At 45.5% G+C, this 18,320-nt stretch overlaps 2 protein-coding genes across 3 annotated transcripts in view; one reads left to right on the top strand and one right to left on the bottom strand.

Annotated features, from left to right (window-relative positions):
- Nucleotides 1-322: 322 nt before the first annotated feature.
- On the top strand, nt 323-3,745 carry blcap (bladder cancer associated protein). Its single transcript, XM_079748666.1, has 2 exons — nt 323-403; nt 2,082-3,745. Exon 2 carries the CDS (start codon nt 2,207-2,209, stop codon nt 2,468-2,470), a length of 264 nt encoding a protein of 87 aa, XP_079604792.1. The 5' UTR covers nt 323-403; nt 2,082-2,206; the 3' UTR covers nt 2,471-3,745.
- A 242-nt stretch (nt 3,746-3,987) lies between these two features.
- ripor3 (RIPOR family member 3) overlaps nt 3,988-18,320 on the bottom strand; it is a 19,684-nt gene continuing 5,351 nt past the window's right edge. Inside the window, exons 3-25 of one of the 2 annotated variants that reach the window (XM_079748650.1) lie at nt 17,919-18,095; nt 17,493-17,571; nt 17,293-17,316; nt 16,985-17,038; nt 16,423-16,572; nt 13,704-13,767; nt 13,580-13,623; nt 13,090-13,215; nt 12,520-12,665; nt 11,469-11,571; nt 11,032-11,201; nt 10,407-10,649; nt 10,125-10,236; nt 9,467-9,676; nt 9,198-9,343; nt 8,901-9,069; nt 8,385-8,505; nt 7,986-8,144; nt 7,286-7,450; nt 6,672-6,874; nt 6,349-6,432; nt 6,022-6,112; nt 3,988-5,719 (exon numbers count right to left, since the gene is read on the bottom strand). In XM_079748650.1, the coding sequence (XP_079604776.1) occupies nt 5,619-5,719; nt 6,022-6,112; nt 6,349-6,432; nt 6,672-6,874; nt 7,286-7,450; nt 7,986-8,144; nt 8,385-8,505; nt 8,901-9,069; nt 9,198-9,343; nt 9,467-9,676; nt 10,125-10,236; nt 10,407-10,649; nt 11,032-11,201; nt 11,469-11,571; nt 12,520-12,665; nt 13,090-13,215; nt 13,580-13,623; nt 13,704-13,767; nt 16,423-16,572; nt 16,985-17,038; nt 17,293-17,316; nt 17,493-17,571; nt 17,919-18,095 (2,941 nt within the window). In that variant the 3' untranslated portion in view covers nt 3,988-5,618. The remainder of the gene's footprint in view (nt 5,720-6,021; nt 6,113-6,348; nt 6,433-6,671; nt 6,875-7,285; nt 7,451-7,985; nt 8,145-8,384; nt 8,506-8,900; nt 9,070-9,197; nt 9,344-9,466; nt 9,677-10,124; nt 10,237-10,406; nt 10,650-11,031; nt 11,202-11,468; nt 11,572-12,519; nt 12,666-13,089; nt 13,216-13,579; nt 13,624-13,703; nt 13,768-16,422; nt 16,573-16,984; nt 17,039-17,292; nt 17,317-17,492; nt 17,572-17,918; nt 18,096-18,320) is intronic. The other variant, XM_079748651.1, reaches the window with a different exon arrangement.

Below are 18,320 nucleotides of genomic sequence, written 5' to 3'. Positions count from 1 at the left end.
GATTAATATACAGGGCCCTCTTTAGGTTAATATACAGGGTCCCTGTTAGGTTAATATACAGGGCCCTCTTTAGGTAAACAAACAGGGCCCTCAGTCTCCTACATGGGAATCATTATATTTGTTCATTAAATCATAATTTGGAGGTGGTCATTCTCATATATGTGTTAAAATGCGCACACACACACACACACACACACACACACACACACACACACACACACACACACACACACACACACACACACAGACACACAGACACACAGACACACACACACACAGACACACACACACACACACACACACACACACACACACTTTTCCTCAGGCATCTTCTCAGTCTACTAAATTTTGGGGTCCTGAAACGCCAGCTACGCAACTCGGAGTGTGAGCCGCACCATGTCAGGTCTGCCCGCATTTATTTATTTTAAAACACACTCTTCACCACTATTACACACCATAGCGCACAGTATGGCTTGACAAGACCATCTTTGCTGATGCGGTTGCTAGTTTACTTTTATTTCCTGCGATAGCGGCCTGGGTGCTTTGACGCTTTCCGTTCGAGCTAACGAATAGCTTAATAGCTAGCTATCAAACATCAGCCTTCTTAATGAAATAGCAATAATAGGGTTGAATCCAAGGTGGGTTGTTACTTTATATATACACACACATCTGTTTTTTATATATATATCGATAGCTATTGCAGACTCCTACAAACGAGCGATAGTCATGTTACTAATATTAGCTAGTGATATATCATATTGATGTGCGCGTTTCTGTGGCATGCGAGTATGGAAGCAGCTGTGATGGACACTAAACATGGCCCCGAATAATTCGGCTTGTAGCTTGATATCTCGTCGACACTTGAGGTTGGTTTAAGGCACCACTGGAGTGTCAGCTGGGCAACTCAATCAGACGACATTTGCGCTTTAAAGCGCATACTGGTTGAACCGGTTCAGCCGCTGAGCGGAACCGGTCGGGCCCTGAACAATTATCAATACTTAACTCTGATTTTACTTCACTAAGATAGGTTTCATTTTGTTGCGCATATGAGTTTTGTTTTTTAATGTGTATCCAGAGTATTTGTACATGCACGACCGTAAACTACCCTCATTGAAGTTGTAAACAACTATACTGATATGACAGGCGTAATTTCGGGTGATGACGTACAACACTTTACACCAGCCAGCCAACAAACTTGCAGGGCTTGTTGAGCTGCACCGGTTGCTGTGAAATGTCTTAATCAAGCTGAATATCCCCCTTGTATTTGTGAAATGTTACAAGGAGTGTTCGTTTCATCGTCATGACTGATCCAATTTATTTTTGTTTTGACGTAACGTACTCGATATCCAAGTTGCATATAATGTACTCTATACGCAAGTTGCATCTAGAGTACGTTACGTCAAAGCTTCAGTTGCAGCAACTGATTGTAAAAGAAAAAAAAGTAATGCTATTTGGTTCCTCATGACGGCAACCCTGTGCATAAGCCCTATTACAGAGTGCATTCTGAGAAGTCCATCCATATGGGGCTTATACATCAGGATGCATTATGGGAGGGTTTTTTGGTGATACTCAGCCATGTCAGGACTCAAGAAGTGTACATTATAAAATCCTCAACTAAAAATGTATCTCTACCAAGCCGAAGAAAACTTTGCAAAGTCTGGCATGAGAAACGCTGACAACCACAATAATGTCTCCCCAATATGACATAATTAAAACATGACTACAAAACCCATGCTTCCAAAATGCGGGTGGTCATTGCTTTATAAATGACAATAAGAAAACGCTATGCATCATGGCATATTGTCGGAAAATGAATGCACATCAGCACTCCCTCCCCAAGTGTCTGCCACTGATAAGGGTTGCATTCAATCCCCTTTGGTGGAGCTTAGCGATAGGTTATTGAGAGGAATAATTGATTCCCTGAAACAATCAGATGTGAAGCCCTGATTAAACAGAAATTATGTGGGAGCGGTTTAACAGCTCGATTGGCTCGTCCTACAGAGTGTTCACTATATAGGGTGAGGGAATGTGCAACATGTGTATGCCGGAGCCCAACTCACTGCCTCCCTCTCTGTCCTCAGGGCCCACCTGACAGGAAGTACCCGGCTAGCCACTCCCAATTGACTATTGCCCTGCGCCGCTTGACAGACCTCCCTCTTGGGATCACCTCCTCCTCCTCCTCACGCTCCCACCTCCTCCTCCCACCATGTATTGCCTCCAGTGGCTGCTGCCGGTGCTGCTGATCCCCAAGCCGCTGAACCCGGCGCTGTGGTTCAACCACTCAGTGTTCATGGGCTTCTACCTGCTCAGCTTCCTGCTGGAGCGGAAGCCCTGCACCATCTGTGCCCTTGTCTTCCTTGCTGCCCTCTTCCTCATCTGCTACAGCTGCTGGGGGAACTGCTTCCTGTACCACTGCCAGGACTCAGCCATGCCCCACGCCGGGCACCATCCCGCCATCGGGGCCACCTAGACGGGCGGCGGTGGGAGGGGCCGGGGCTTGATGAGCTCTGGACTGGTTTGGACAAAGGGAGGACAGGCGGCCGTCCCAGTGCGCTGCCGTGCTGTAAAAGGGTGCTTAGATGTGAGCTGTGCTGATGGCGGGAGGGTGGGACTTGTGCACATGGTGGGTGGGGTTACTGGCTGAGGGTCAGGGTTTGTGTACACCTGGGGTATTAGGGGGGTTGAGTTAATGGACGCACCACTGCCATGCTGTAAGAATATGCTGTGGGAAAGGGGTGGGTGGAGGACTGCTAAAGAGCTCGGAGGATGGGATTAATCGTCATGTGTTACGGGCTCCCGGTCTATCCATTAACCTCTCCAGGGTTCTTGTCGTCGTCATAGTAGCGTGGACTCTCAGCTTCCCGCTCTGAACCAGACAAAAAGAATTCACTGCGTTCCTTGGCAGCCGTGTTGTCTGGACACGCTCCAGAGAAGACGTTTGATGAGGTGGATTTGATTCTCTTGGGACTGTTGCTACGGTGATTATATCCAGCGAACCCCAATCCCTCTGTCCTCAAGGTAAGGGAGGTAGAGAAGTGGACAATCAGAGAACATTCTCTAACCGCCCTGAAAAACACGGGCGCAGCGGGAGCCGTGGTCTCATCCTCTTCCTGACCCTCGTCCCCCAGACCCTCTACTCTGGAGTTCTGCTGCTCCTCCTGTGCTTTATTCACCGTTTTAATTCACATGCTGATGATTTCCAAAGGGTAAACAAACTGTGAGAAAGAGAGAGACCATCTGCAGGAGGTCAGAGCTGTGTTGTATTCCTCCAGTCATCTGGCCTGTCAGGCTGGAGGGCTGGACCTGCCTCCTGTCTGTTCTGTGTTCTACTGCTCATTATTGGTTTGGTTTTTAATTTAAATAAAGTTTATTCCTCTCAAAATAAAACGATTTTTACTTTGGTTAAGTTTGCGCTGTAGCTTAAGTTACAAGTTCCTCCCTTGGGGTATTAGGTTAGAAAAGTCTTAAATTCACAAAAGTTAAATTAGAAATCCTCAAAGTAAAGTCTACAATTGAATGGCATAGATCTTATTCTTTGTGATGCTGTATGGAGATAAATCTTTAAACCCTTGTTCACATAACATACATTTTTAAGGGGACATATTATACAACCAGGTGTGGGTGTGATTAGCCGTTACAAGCCGTTTTGAAAATCTGCCTCTTCTGACATAAGTGGGCGTGTCCACCTAGATAATCAAATTTCCACCTGGTGGTATAATATGTAACCTTTTTAATAAAGTTTTTGCAGCGCTTATGTTGTCGAGCTTTATGTTGCAAGAGTGGAGTTCCACTCCTGCCAGAATCAAACCGTTGTTGGCCTGCAGGTTCTGGACAAAAAGGTACGAACCTTAGGGATGGATGGTACCTTGTTTGTCGGACATTGGTAGTCAATTGCAATTTAAACAGTGCTTGGTTGAAATCTGTATATAGCTCTTTCCATTGTTCACACCGACAACTATGCTCAAGTCATACATGTATATTTTTATTTTCTTTGCTTGACAGAGTAAAAAAAAACGGATTTCATAAATATATATCTATATCAGTATGATAAAACACAGGTTGCTATACAAAAGCCAGTCGGTTTTCAGATTTTCATAAAGAGAAAATAAGTTTTAGGCCAGTTGAGGGTATAACAGTGGACTGAGGTCACTTCCTGCCATGGTACACCGCTCCTGGTTGGGAACTTCACGCCCGTCTAAACATTTTCAGAGCTTGCTTCATTTCTTCCCTATTACGTTCCTTCCTACCTTCCATCCTTCTTTCTTATTACATTTCTCTGAGCAGGAGGGATGAGGGAAGGATCCTTCATTTCCCTATTCTCACCCTTCATCCTCCTTCATTTATTATTTCCTTTCCTTTCTGTCTTTTTACCAAAGAAATTTGCTTCGTAAAACCCAGAACATAAACCATGTTGGAATATTTACTGCCTCTATCAAACATCTCTTCACCAGAGAGCCAAGCAGTCCAGATGCTTTCTCAGGTTGCGGTTCCAAATCATCGCCAGCAGGGGACAGCATTTAGCACGTAGCGATAGAGATAACGACAGCCTCATCACTTTGTTCTAAGAGGTGATCTGGTTATGTTTGGTTGTTTAGTATTGTGATCTGGTTCAGTCTACTTCTATAATACGGATCTAGTTTTTTTTTTTTTTCTATAATGTGGTAATTATGTTCATTTTGGTTACGTAATATGGTCACCAGGGTGATTTGGTTCTATAGTATAGTTATCTGTGTGGTCTAGGTGATCTAGCTCTTTAGCATGGGAATCTAGATCTATAATAAGGGTATCTTGGTGTTTTAGTTCTATAGGAGGGTGATCTACGTGGTCTAGGTATTTGTGTTTGGGATGGTTCTATAACACGGTGATCTCGTTCTAAAGTATAGTTATCAGTAGTAGTTATCTAGGTGGTCTGGTTCTATAGTAGGGTTATCTGGGTGGTCTGGCTCCTATATAAGCATACTATAGTATGCTTATATAGGTGGTCTGGTTCTGTAGTAGGGTTATCTGGGTGGTCTGGTTCTATAGTATGCTTATCTAGGTGGTCTGCTTCTATAGTAGGGTTATCTGGGTGGTCTGGTTCTATAGTAGGGTTATCTAGGTGGTCTGGTTCTATAGTAGGGTTATCTGGGTGGTCTGGTTCTATAGTAGGGTTATCTAGGTGGTCTGGTTCTATAGTATGCTTATCTGGGTGGTCTGGCTCTTTAGTAGGGTTATCTAGGTGGTCTGGTTCTATAGTATGCTTATCTGGGTGGTCTGGTTCTATAGTATGGTGATCTGGGTGGTCTGGCTCTATAGTATGCTTACATAGGTGGTCTGGTTCTATAGTAGGGTTATCTAGGTGGTCTGGTTCTATAGTAGGGTTATCTGGGTGGTCTGGTTCTATAGTAGGGTTATCTAGGTGGTCTGGTTCTATAGTATGCTTATCTGGGTGGTCTGGTTCTATAGTATGGTGATCTGGGTGGTCTGGCTCTATAGTATGCTTACATAGGTGGTCTGGTTCTGTAGCAGGGTTATCTAGGTGGTCTGCTTCTATAGTATGGTTATCTGGGTGGTCTGGATCATAGTATTGTTAAATGGGTGGTCTGCTTCTATAGTAGGGTTATCTAGGTGGTCTGGTTCTATAGTATGGTTATCTGGGTGTACTGGTTCTGGTACGTCTCGTCCTGCAGTTCTATGTTGAGCTGATCCATCTTCTGAAAGCCTGAGTAACCCTTCTTACCTAGGTGGGGAGAAAGAGGGAGAGAAGGGGGGAGGGATCCAGAGAGAGCGATGAGTATATGGAGGGTTGAAAGGAATGAACTGGATGGATATATGGATATAGGTGTAAATACAGTGTTAATCGATGGATGATAGAAGGGCCGTTGGTTAGAGGGGTGGATCGTAGATCATAGATGGATTAATGGGTGATGATGGGGGAATAGATGATGATGAATAGAGGGAGGGGTGGGTGGAGGATGGAGGGATGGGTGAGGGAGTGAGGGTGGATGGATGGAGGGATGGGTGATTGAGGGATGGGTGTACCGAAGGAGAGAACAGTCTCTCGGGCTGCGTTGCGTACGTCCTCATCCTCACTTCTCCACAACTCGGCTACCTGCTGAACACTCTCTGTAGCCTGACACACACACACACACACACACACACACACACACACACACACACACACACACACACACACACACACACACACACACACACACACATTAATTCAACTCTGCTACGTGCTGAACACTTTCTGTAGCTAACTCAGGCACACAAACATGCAGAAAATATACAAAGTTGGGGTCGCAAAAATGTGAAGACCTATATGATGGGGAAACAGGCAAATAAAAGGTGTTTGTGTGTTCTTACTCTGAGGTGTTTGAGGGCCAAACAGGAGGCTTGTTGGATCTTCACCTCGTTCTTCTTCAAGCTCTCTGTGTAGAACACTGCTGCCTGGTGGGAGAGAGAGAGCGAGTAAGAGAGATTACTCTTATTGTGAAGGAGCATCAGTATCCTTTCCAAAGTATTAAGACTCTTATTGTGAAGGAGGGTTTGAATCTACAATCTTGAAACTTGTATTGTGAAGTTAACAGGATCTGTTACTTAACTTTCCTGAAGGCCTAGAAACTCATTGTGAAGTGACTGGGCCTGTCCAAAGTCTTGGGACCTTTATTGTGGAGGGCATTCCGTACCTTATTTCTGAAGGCCTTGCAGCCGGAGCCCCTGGCCAGGCATCTGGATGCAGCCTTACACACTTTGAGGCTGCTGTCCATCTGCAGGCCAGCCAGCGTCTCTAGCGTCACGCCCAGTGGGAGGAGCTCTGCAAAACCACGTCCCCTCAGCTTCTTTAGAGCCCGCCTCCTCTTGGAGCTCCGCAGTGCAGAGAGCAGGTAGACTGAAGCACATACAACATATTTAGTATAGAATACTGTCCTACCAGTATACGTGCGTGAGGTACGTACTAGCACTCGAGTGCTACTAATAGTGTGTAAACATGATTCGTACACACACTAATTCTACTTTTGTGTCCAAAAGCTGCCGTAGGTGAGGCTTGGGTCTCTTTGACTTGGGTGAGTGACGTTGTGAGTGTAGTCAACCAAAGGTGACATCTGGGTATCTTGATAATGTCGTTCAACTGAACAGTAATGTCCATCTTCCCAACTAGTCTATCATACTTGAAGCGTAACAGTTTTCATTTTCTGGAGAAGTAGCTAAAGTGCCAATTTGAATTTGAGAATTTGGAGTTTATTCCCTCACAGGCAGCTTATTTTATGAAGCAGCAGAGTTCACACAGTTTCCTTCATACCCTCCAAGGCGAGGCGTGAGATGTGTTGTCCCAGATCCTGGATGCCCCAGCGCTGCAGGTAGACCGACAGCTGGAACACGGTGACTCTGCCTGGGCTGCAGACGGGCCGGAGACAGGGTACCACCATGGAGCTGGCCTGGACCTGCTCCAGAAGCTCCTTGAACACTGGCGGGAAAACAACCTGAATATCACTTCAATATCCTCCCAGGATATTAGACTTCGTCGAACCTTCAAGGTTGTATGTGTCAGAATCAGGCATTCCTTCAGAGCGTTGGAGTGCGAGCTCCTTAGGGTTGAGTAAAAACAAATCCTAAACAAATGTGAGTTATAATCAGAAATAAACATACAAATTGAAAGGTTATGAATGAACAGACATATTTGCCATTCTCCCCACTTCTGCCAGCACAGCCTTGACACCGGTGCTTGCATGCATGTTTCGGGATCTGATTCTGAGCGTAGTAAAGTAAAAAAAAGTCACTAATTCGGTGACATCTGGTGATCTTCATGAGGTGAAGGTGATGTGTCGTACAAACAGACATATAAGTGAAGCTCCTCAACCCGTCAGGCATTTATGAACCAGAACATGTTGTCAGGGTGATAGACAGCCTCTGTTGGCTACTCAGGTGACGCAGACTAAATAATGGGTCACCTGAAAGGTCCTTTGTATTGCCCTTGTATTGCGTGATGCTCTGGGCCGTACCTTTCTCTGATTGGCCGGGGTGCTTGGCCTTCAGCTTGTGCGTGTAGCGTTTCCTTAGCGATCTCAAGAAGCTGTCGACATGGCAACAGAATGGAGCGTCGTCGTCAGCAACGCAGTCGTCCCAGAACAAGGACAGGTCCTTCGTCCTCTTGGGGAGTACTGAGGAGGAAACAATAGCAGGTTGATCTACTGAATACCATCTACTGAACATTTTATTAATACAGTTATAATTGTGTATAAAAGTGTATACTTTATAATTATATGAATCAACTATTAATACAGTTTACGATTAGCCTGTGACATAAGACAGACGGACATTGAGACAGACAGTTAGGCAGACAGACAGAACAGCAGTCAGACCAACAGACAGGCAAACAGACAGACGGACGGACTACTGACTGTCTGTAGCATGGTCGTTCACCAGCATCATGCGAGAGGCGGTTTCCAGCACGTCATGTTGGAGAACGGTCTCCTCCAGCAGGTATCTCCTGGCCCCGCTGGAGTCCACCGTGGCCAGCGCCTGAGACCAACCACGACACAGACACACTCACTGTTCAGGGTGGAGAGGATGCCCTTGTATGGGCTTTTGTTTTAACTTGGGAGTGGTCATACATAAGCACTGATGATGCATGGTCATACATCGTGGAACTGGTCTTTGTGTGTAACTGGTCTTTGGGTACGTGGCAATACGCCAGGTTCAGACTACACAAATGCAATTGCTTGAGTTTCAACACAATTACGCTGTTGCAGACTAAATTTAGGTGTCGAGGGCGATCATGAACGTTGAAATCGTGATCGGTTGTCTTTAGCCTGTGTAGTCTGTCATGGTCAAACACGGTCAACTGATTTAACGGTACATCTGGTGTTTTGGTGTGCTGGGTAGTGGTTCTGGTGTGATGGGTGAATGGTTTCTACCTCTAAAATAATACTGCAAATGTCCAGGTGGGTCTCCAGGGCCTGGTCAAGACTCCAGTTCCCAGAAGTCAGTGGGGCAACAAGTGGCTGTTCCTCCTCAGAAGCTGATAGGCTCCTGAGGGAAAGAAGACCCATGCTCTTTAGAGTGTTCTGGCGGAAGGAACCAATCCTGAAGGACAAAGAAGATCTTAGGGTTTTATTTCTCTTCAGTCTGAGCTTCCGATACATCATCCATCAGTTAATAGTTCCTTTTATCAATCAGTATATCCATCCTCCATCCATCCAACTTAAAATCACCCAGTGTCTTTCAGTCTCAAGCTCCCCATACAAGAGGTGTCATCTTCTGCATTCAGGTCATTTGACAGGAAGTCAAAGCTTTCCAGGACTTCGTCGACAGCCAGGGTCTCTGCGGATGATGGCTTCTTTAGCAATGAAAGGTTGTTCTAGTGAAAGAATGAACAAAAATACATCCAAATATACATTGGTGTTTTTTTTATAACATGTATTTAACTGTATATCTAGGCAGAAGAATGTATGTTGTGTTAGTAATAGGTATATGCTCCTACCTTCAGTATTGTAGCCAGGTGGTTCACCTTAGAGTTGAGGGCCCTCAGTTCCTTCTCTTGTGCCTCCTGGTGGTGGAGGAGGGTCTCTACCTGGGTGATCAGGACCCCCAGCCTGGCTGCCTGGAGACGGCGTTGGGCCCCGCTCACCTCCAGCCCCCACGGACCCCCGGCTGGGGGGCTGGGCTGGGCAGATAGGTCCTCTGTGGACCCCTATCACAATATTAAAGCAGAGAGGAGGAGATTATACTTTATTAACCACAGAAGGGAAATCCGCGAAATTAAACGTAACAGAAAATACTTTGTCATTTATAATCTTTTTTTTTTTTAAGGTGACGTATTATACTACTAGGTGTGAGTATGATTAGCCGTTTTGAAAATCACAAGTGGGCGTGTCCACCTAGATGTATGACGTATAGATGAGCCACGTTTGCTATAGTCCACTGGGTAGGCTGGTAGACTGATCTATCCAGCACACATCTAGGTGGAAAGTGTGATGTCAGAAGAGGCAGTTTTCAAAACAGCTTGTAGTGGCTAACCACACTCACACCTGGTTGTATAATATGTCACCTTTAATGTGAAAGGGTAATGTCCACACTGGGGAGTCTTAAGTGTGTGGCTTTAGCCTTCCTCTAGAGAGAGGGGAACGCGGGTCTCCAACCTGCCCGTTGTCGGTGTCCTGAACTGGGGCAGGGCTCGGTCCGATGCCTTGGAGGTCTCGGTGGTCTAGCTCTCCTACTTGGTTCTTTCTGAGGATGTCTGGAGTGCTACACCTGTTAGCATCGCAGCAATGAATAGTTATTTATATATCGGGTTGGAAGATCTCTAACTTACTTAAGCATAGATGTAGATAGGTAGAAGGTTAGCAGTAGTGCACCAAACAGTTTAATAGAGAAGTAGATATAGTGCCGTTTTTTAGCTTGGTAGTAAGTAGTTTTCTAACCTTGGTGGAGCCAGCAGGGAAAGTGTTTTATTCTCCTCTTGTATGAAGGGAGACTCCCCTCCTCTCCAGTGCTCCTCTGTCCCCTCTCCTCCCTCCCCCTCCATCCTCTCCCAGTCCTCTTTCTCCTCTCCTCCCTCCCCCAGCGCCCTCCTCCTCTTCTCACTCCCCTCTGAAGGGAGCTCCATGGGGCCCGGGACCCCCAGGGAGAGCTGGGGGTGGCTTCCCCCCAGACTGCAGCCCTGGCTGTGGGCGGGGCCAGTTGGTATGTTAATCAAAGACATGAAATTAATGCAATGCAATATACTCCGGAGGACTCTGTCCACCACTGTCCTAAAATCCTTTTTCACTCAACAATATGTACATGTAACTAACAAACGGAATAACTAACCTGGTAGGGTACTAGTTAAGGCTCTAACTCACTAATCTGCTCACTACTGCTAGCTCACCAGCTAACAAACAAACTAACAAAGGGAATAGTTACTAATAACTAACTCACTTACCCACTTACTCACCAACTAACCGATTATCATCGATCTAACCAGCTTATCAGATACTTTTACTAGTAACTGTAATAACTTGTAAATTGATAACTGTACATTATTATACTTCCAACAAATTCTCTTACCTGGGCTGGTCTGTTGGGCTTAGGGGGCTGTCAGAGCAGGTGATTTTATTGGTTGGAATGAGGGTGGGGTCAGACATGTAGCTGAGTAAGGACACTCCTCCTCTAGAGGGGCGGGCTCTGGGGATGAGAGACTGCATGGATCCCTCTCCGTCCTGCAGATGAACCATAGACTAGAGAGAGAGAGACATGGACATAGATAGAGAGAGGGAGTAAGAGAGAGAAATAGAGAGAGAGAGAATGAAAGACTGGTGAAGACTATATGTGCATATATATGAGTATATGTGTCAATTTGTTTAATTGTGGTTGTGTGTAGTGTATATTCTGTTTAATGTGTGTGCTAGGGTCTACTCACTATGAAGGTATTAATTGTTGTGTGTAGGCCGTATAGTGTGTGGAAGTATAAAGTGCAGTGTGTATTTGGTGTATTGTTTACTCACTATGAAGTATTTCTCAGTGAAGGAGGTGGAGGTTCTGCTGTAGGAACTCTTCCTTCCTGAGGACACAGGACGCAACCGGTCCCCACACACACTGTCAAACGGACTACATACACACACACACACACACACACACACACACACACACACACACACACACACACACACACACACACACACACACAGCTGTAAGTCATTAATGGTAACCACAATCTATCAGAAACTTGAAACTTGTTCCATAGGCAGACAGTATTATTGATGTGTGTGGTGTGTGTGTGTGTGTGTGTGTGTGTGTGTGTGTGTGTGTGTGTGTGTGTGTGTTGTGGGGGGAGGGGGATAAGTGTGTGTGTGCGTGTGTATGTGTGTGTGTGTGTGTGTGTATGGGGGGGTGTTTTTGGGGGCAAGTGGTGTGTGTGTGTGTTGGGGGCTATTTCCTGTTAAAGAGGGGGTCCTCCATGGTGGAAATGCAGGCAATGTTCTACAAAGAGAGCGTAGGAACATAGAGCTCTACAACCCCTTTGTTTGGGCGCAGAGCTCATGAAGTTCGGCTTTCGGTAAAACATTTTTTTTAGCTCAACACAAACTAGAACTAGAATAAGTGTGTGGAGCAGGAATGTAGCATGCTGTATGTTTTGGCTTGCTTCGTACAGGACTACGCTATTGCGGACATGTTTATGTAAAAACACACAAAACACACAGTGTGGGTACACAGGGTGCAGTATGAGCTGTGGGGACCTAGGGTTGCTTTGTGGGGACCTAGGGTTGCTTTGTGGGGACCTAGGGATGCTTTGTGGGGACCTAAGGTTGCTTTGTGGGGACCTAGGGTTGCTCTGTGGGGACCTGTCGTGGCTCTGTGGGGACCTGGGGTTGCTTTGTGGGGACCTAGGGTTGCTTCGTGGGGACCTGGGGATGCTTTGTGGGGACCTAGGGTTGCTTTGTGGGGACCTAGGGTTGCTTTGTGGGGACCTAGGGTTGCTTTGTGGGGACCTAGGGTTGCTCTCTGGGGACCTGTGGTGGCTTTGTAGGGACCTGTGGTGGCTTGGTGGGGACATACTTCCAGGTGACCTCTAGTTGGAGCTTGATGGTCCCCAGCTCGGTGACGTCCACCAGCATGAGCTGTGGCCGAGCCACAAAGAAGTCGGCGCTGGCGCACGTCACCATGCCGACAAGCAGCTGGCTAAGGCCCTTGGCTTCTGTCACCTGAACACGGAAACACAGAGACATGAGATAGAGGGAGACGGAGGCTGATCCGGTACTTTCTATAAGACATTCTAGAACGGTGGTTCTCAACTGGTCTAGCCTCAGGAGCCACATGTGTCATTAGTCATTATCACAGCACGAAAATATAAAAAAAGATTGACCAATATTGCAGTAATAAGCAATGCCTTCATGAACTAAAAACATGGAGCGAACAAAAAGCTGCAACAAATGAGTCGCAACTCAATTAAATAGTAAGACTTTGAAACATGAATTAAGATTGAAGACATTAGTAAATTCATGGGCTTCTTTCTGAAGATCAAGGTTTGGCATATGCTCTGCAGCCCACTAAAAATGCCGTTGTGAACACAAGAAGCACATGGACACAGAGAGGGCTGTAGTGGGTGTGGCTGTATGCCGTTTATACCTTGATCTCAAAGTTGTGGTGTGTGTGCGGGAGGAAGACCATTTCCTCTTCATCCCAGAGCTGCGAGTCATCAGATTGGATCTTTCCGCGGATCCTCCACCGCTGACGACCCAATCGCACCACCACCTAGTCATGTGATGTCATCATCAGGTGACTTGATGTCATCATCAGGTCACGTGATGTCCTTAGGTCACATGACAATGTCAACCACAGACTGACTAATGAATCCATTCAGTCTAGTCAATCTAAATTATTTGATTCATTATAATAAATAACTATAATGATTTAATTATAACAGTTGCAGTATTTCAGTTAGTATTTAACCTCACCAGTACATGAACAGTTGCAGTATTTCAGTTAGTATTTAACCTATACGGTACATAGACACTTTCAGTATTTCAGTTAGTAATTAATCTCTACGGTACATGAACAATAGCAGTATTTCAGTACTTAACCTCACCAGTACCACCAGTTATGCTGGGAGACTCACCTCAAACTGGTCTCCAGGACAGAGTCTAGCGAACCCGATTAGCCCTGCAACACACAATACAGCATGACAAACACGTGTGTGTGTGTGTGTGTGTGTGTGTGTGTGTGTGTGTGTGTGTGTCTACCTTTCATCTTGATGTGTAACTCTCCCAGTAATATTTCTAATTCTCCTTCCATTGCTGACATATCCTTGGGAAACAAACAAACATAAATGAATAACTTCATTGTTCATGATTAAAGTAACATGAATTGGGCACATGACCACCATTAAAGAACTGTATCCTGATTCAAATTCAGTTGAGTATAGTTTTGTATATTCATGTATTATATATTTGCTATGAGGTAAGGAAGTTGACAGAAAAATGCTTATTTGCTTAGTTTAGTGAGCTAGTGAGATTGAGAGGGACATGTTCATGAGTACATCTTACTGTATAAACATTTTACATTGTTATCTTACTGCGATTTATTATTTGTCATTTATTTTGTTACAGACCCATTTTTCTTTTTATTTGCTTTCACTATGAAAATGCGGACCATAATACCCTTTTTATTGAAATTGGGTGAGGCCGGCAAAGAGAGCGGGAAGGTTTGGAGAAGGAGAAACTAACAGACAGTGAGGAAAAGAGAGTGAGAGAAAGAAAATAGAGGGAAAGAGAGATAGACAGCGAGAGAGGTGGTGTAGTTTGGTCTTTCTTTTTGTTTAAATGATCCTTACCCCCAACGGAGTCTAGGGAACATCTATCACATAATAATAAGACTACCATCCTAATGCTCGGGATTCTCCTAGATTCTTGAGTAATTAACATCATTTTGTGGGGACTGAAATGGTTTCGGTTTGCATTTCTGATGAGTGATCTTTAAACAATTCGACAGAGACTCTCTGTTCAGGCTTGATGAAGGACCAATCTGAGAGCTTAGATTCATCTCAGTCTCTCTGGAAATACATTGTTAGTTTAGTATTCATTTCATGACCACAAACTGTATACTCAGGAAACTCTTGCTTGGGAAGAGACACATGGGTTCTGTACATTATCTGACCGCGACCAACCTCCAACTGGACATGACCCATTCTGAGTCCAGACCCTGAGCCCTGTTTAAGGGGAATTCATCTCTCTCCCCTCCCCTCTCCCCTCTCTCTTTGTCCTCTCTCTCTCTCCCCCTCTCCACCTGCCCCTCTCCCTCTCTCTCTCTCTCTCTCTCTCTCTCTCTCTCTCTCTCTCTCTCTCTCTCTCTCTCTCTCCTCTCTCCTCTCTCTCTCCCCCCCCTCTCCCCTCTCTCTCTCTCTCTCTCTCTCTCTCTCTCTCTCTCTCTCTCTCTCTCTCTCTCTCTCTCCTCTCTCCTCTCTCTCTACCCCCCTCTCTCCCCTCACTCTTCTCTCCTTTCTCCCCCTCCCTCTCTCATCTCTCCTCTCTCCCTCTCTCTCTCTCTCTCTCTCTCTCTCTCTCTCTCTCTCTCTCTCTCCTCTCTCCTCTCTCTCTACCCCCCTCTCTCCCCTCACTCTTCTCTCCTTTCTCCCCCTCCCTCTCTCATCTCTCCTCTCTCTCTCTCTCTCTCTCCTCTCTCTCTCTCTCTCTCTCTCTCTCTCTCTCTCTCCTCTCTCCTCTCTCTCTACCCCCCTCTCTCCCCTCACTCTTCTCTCCTTTCTCCCCCTCCCTCTCTCCCTCTCTCTCTCTCTCTCTCTCTCTCTCTCTCTCTCTCTCTCTCTCTCTCTCTATCTCTCTCTCTCTCTCCTCTCTCCTCTCTCTCTACCCCCCTCTCTCCCCTCACTCTTCTCTCCTTTCTCCCCCTCCCTCTCTCCCTCTCTCTCTCTCTCTCTCTCTCTCTCTCTCTCTCTCTATCTCTCTCTCTCTCTCCTCTCTCCTCTCTCTCTACCCCCTCTCTCCCCTCACTCTTCTCTCCTTTCTCCCCCTCCCTCTCTCATCTCTCCTCTCTCTCTCTCTCTCTCTACCGCTCCCTTTTTAAGATCCAACTTAAATAAAACCAGATGTCAAATTTAACAAACGTATAAAAACAATGATTTATTAATCATGACTTTTATGTTTGTGTTGAATGTTGAACTTAAATAATGAGCTGATAATGAGCCACACATAGTTACTGATAAACTACCTATAGTAACTATCTATCATCATCATCATCATCATCATCATCATCATCATCATCAGTGTGATGTCATTGATTGAGTTTATCCCCCTGACCCTGTCTGGTGAACACTTGTTTAATGTTTATTTTGCCGGCTTATTTAAAAAAGATAAAATAGTGTTTTAAAAAACAACAGATGTCTGAGACAGACGTTTGTGAGCAGCAACGTAGCATTAGCTAGCAGCTACATAGTGCCAGCTACATAGCAGTAGCTTGCAGCTTCATAGCACCAGCTACAAAGCATAGCAGGCTAATACATAGCACCAGGTACATAGCATTAGCTGGGCAACTACCTAGCAGTACAAGCCATTTAAAAATGTTCCCTTTCGTGACATCACAAGATTGTGTCCAGGTGAATGATGGCTATATCAGCCTACCGGTTGACAAGTCCCCTGGGAAGACTGGTAGGCTTATCTATCCATCATACATCTAGATGGACACTCCCACTTGTGATGTCACAAGTTGGCAAATTCAAATCACACCTGTTGGTAAAGTAGGGACCCCTAACAATGCATAATGTAAAGACCCTTTAAATCACACATACAGTACTACACATACTGTACAATACAGCGTTTGTGCACGCTCTATCTCACACACACACACACACACACACACACACACACACACACACACACACACACACACACACACACACACACACACACACACACACACACACACACACACACACACACACACTCCTACCTGCAGGCTGTGTGTGTGTGTGCGGCTGAGCTCCAGCAGGCTGTCCCTGGAGGCCCGGGTGGAGGGAGATAGAGAGAAGGCTTTCTTCATGTTGATCGCCCCTTGGCTCAGCCTCCATTGGATGCAGTACATCTCATAGAGCTCCTCCACCTGAAACACAAAGTACTACGGTAGTACTACAGTACTACTACATCTCATAGAGCTCCTCTCATCGGTACTACAGTTCTACCTCAGTACCTCAACTGTTGGTTGATTGTTTGATGAGTAAGGCAGGCAGCGTACTTAAAAACAAATAGATTTTCTTTGACATAGAAAATAGTTTTATACTCGGTTGGTTGCTGAGCGTTCCATTGTAGTTAAAAACAGTGGGGGGTCGATTGAGGAAGGGGAAATCAAATCAAAGTGAATCACCCCGGCCTTGCATATCTGACTAATCCAACTTAATCTTGGAATTGCCGTCATCCGTTTTTTTGCAAATTAAGGAATCTTGGAGGCGCAAGAAGTGCCGCAAGCTGTGTTTTTTTTGTTTTTCTCAGCAATCACATCATCTGCTTTAGCATACCTTGCTCATGTGGAACTCAAGTCTACGGATGTAGCGCTCCAGCGCCCGCATCTCCTGAAAATCACATCTCATGTTAGCATAGCATACTGTTAACACTCAAATAATAACTCATCATAGCACCGACTAGCAGAGCAAACTGTTTTAATAACATTACTACCCGTAGCGCGGGTTAGCATAGACTGCTTTTAACATTTTAACATTACCAATCATAGCAGTGGTGACCATAGCAAGCTGTATAATATCTGCACTATCACTATCTCAAGCATCACAAGCATTAGCATCAGGTTGCTGGTTAAGCTATCTGTTACCTTTTCCAGGTCATAGAGGAAGGCCTGCGAACACAGAGAGACAAGAGTATCATCAATGACACACACACACACACACACACACACACACACACACACACACACACACACACACACACACACACACACACACACACACACACACACACACACACACACACACACACACACACACACACACACACACACACACACACACACACCAGTCTGGAGTTCCTCTTGGTCTCTCTCTGGTGAGACGACAGGAAGTCCATCTCCGTCTGGTGAACCTTCAGGTACTCCCTACAGGAAGTGACATGTACAGTGTTGTGTCAAGGTGCTTCATACACTTAATAGTAAACATAGCTGAGTCCTGAAGTACTTCATAGTTAAGTACTATCTTTGGTGATGCGTTACCAGTTAGTGTACTAGTAGCTAACGTACTGTGGTAATAGTTAGTGTAGTACTAACTTAAGTACTGTGGTACTAGTTAGTGTAGCAGTAGCTTAGGTACTTTGGTACTAGTTAGTGTAGTACTAGCTTACGTACTGTGATACTAGTAAGTGTAGTACTAGCTTAGGTACTTTGGTCCTAGTTAGTGTAGTTCTAACTTAGGTAATGTGGTACTAGTTTAGTACTAGCTTACGTACTGCAGTCCGTCACGCAGTGCTCTGAAGATTCCATCCACCTGCTCCGGGGGCTGACCAGACATGACCCCGCCCACTCTGGACATGACCCCGCCCACTCTGCTGGGATACAGGTGCATCCTTGGAGCTCTGTTACTAATCAGAGACTTGGAGCGTAGAGAGTGACGAACTGAGGGGGGTCTGAGAGAGAGAGAGAGGGAGAGAGGTAGAGAGAGAGAATTCATATTATTACATGGTATAAAACATCTTCTCCTCTTTGTATGGCCTTCTGTGTCATTGACCCTCAATTGCCCTCCTCCCTCTTGCTGTGTATGTGTGTGTGTGTGTGTGTGTGTGTGTGTGTGTGTGTGTGTTTGTAGTACACACAGAGACAGGAAGAGCATTCCAATTGAAGTGAACATTTAG

This window comes from Pollachius pollachius, assembly GCF_949987615.1.
Source record: "Pollachius pollachius genome assembly, chromosome: 12".
In the NCBI taxonomy this organism is placed as follows: domain Eukaryota; kingdom Metazoa; phylum Chordata; class Actinopteri; order Gadiformes; family Gadidae; genus Pollachius; species Pollachius pollachius.
This window is presented reverse-complemented; position numbering and strand designations above follow the sequence as displayed.

Coding starts and splice junctions, on each gene's coding strand:
- blcap (XM_079748666.1), top strand. CDS start 2,207: ATGTATTGCCTCCAGTGGCTGCTGCCGGTGCTGCTGATCCCCAAGCCG.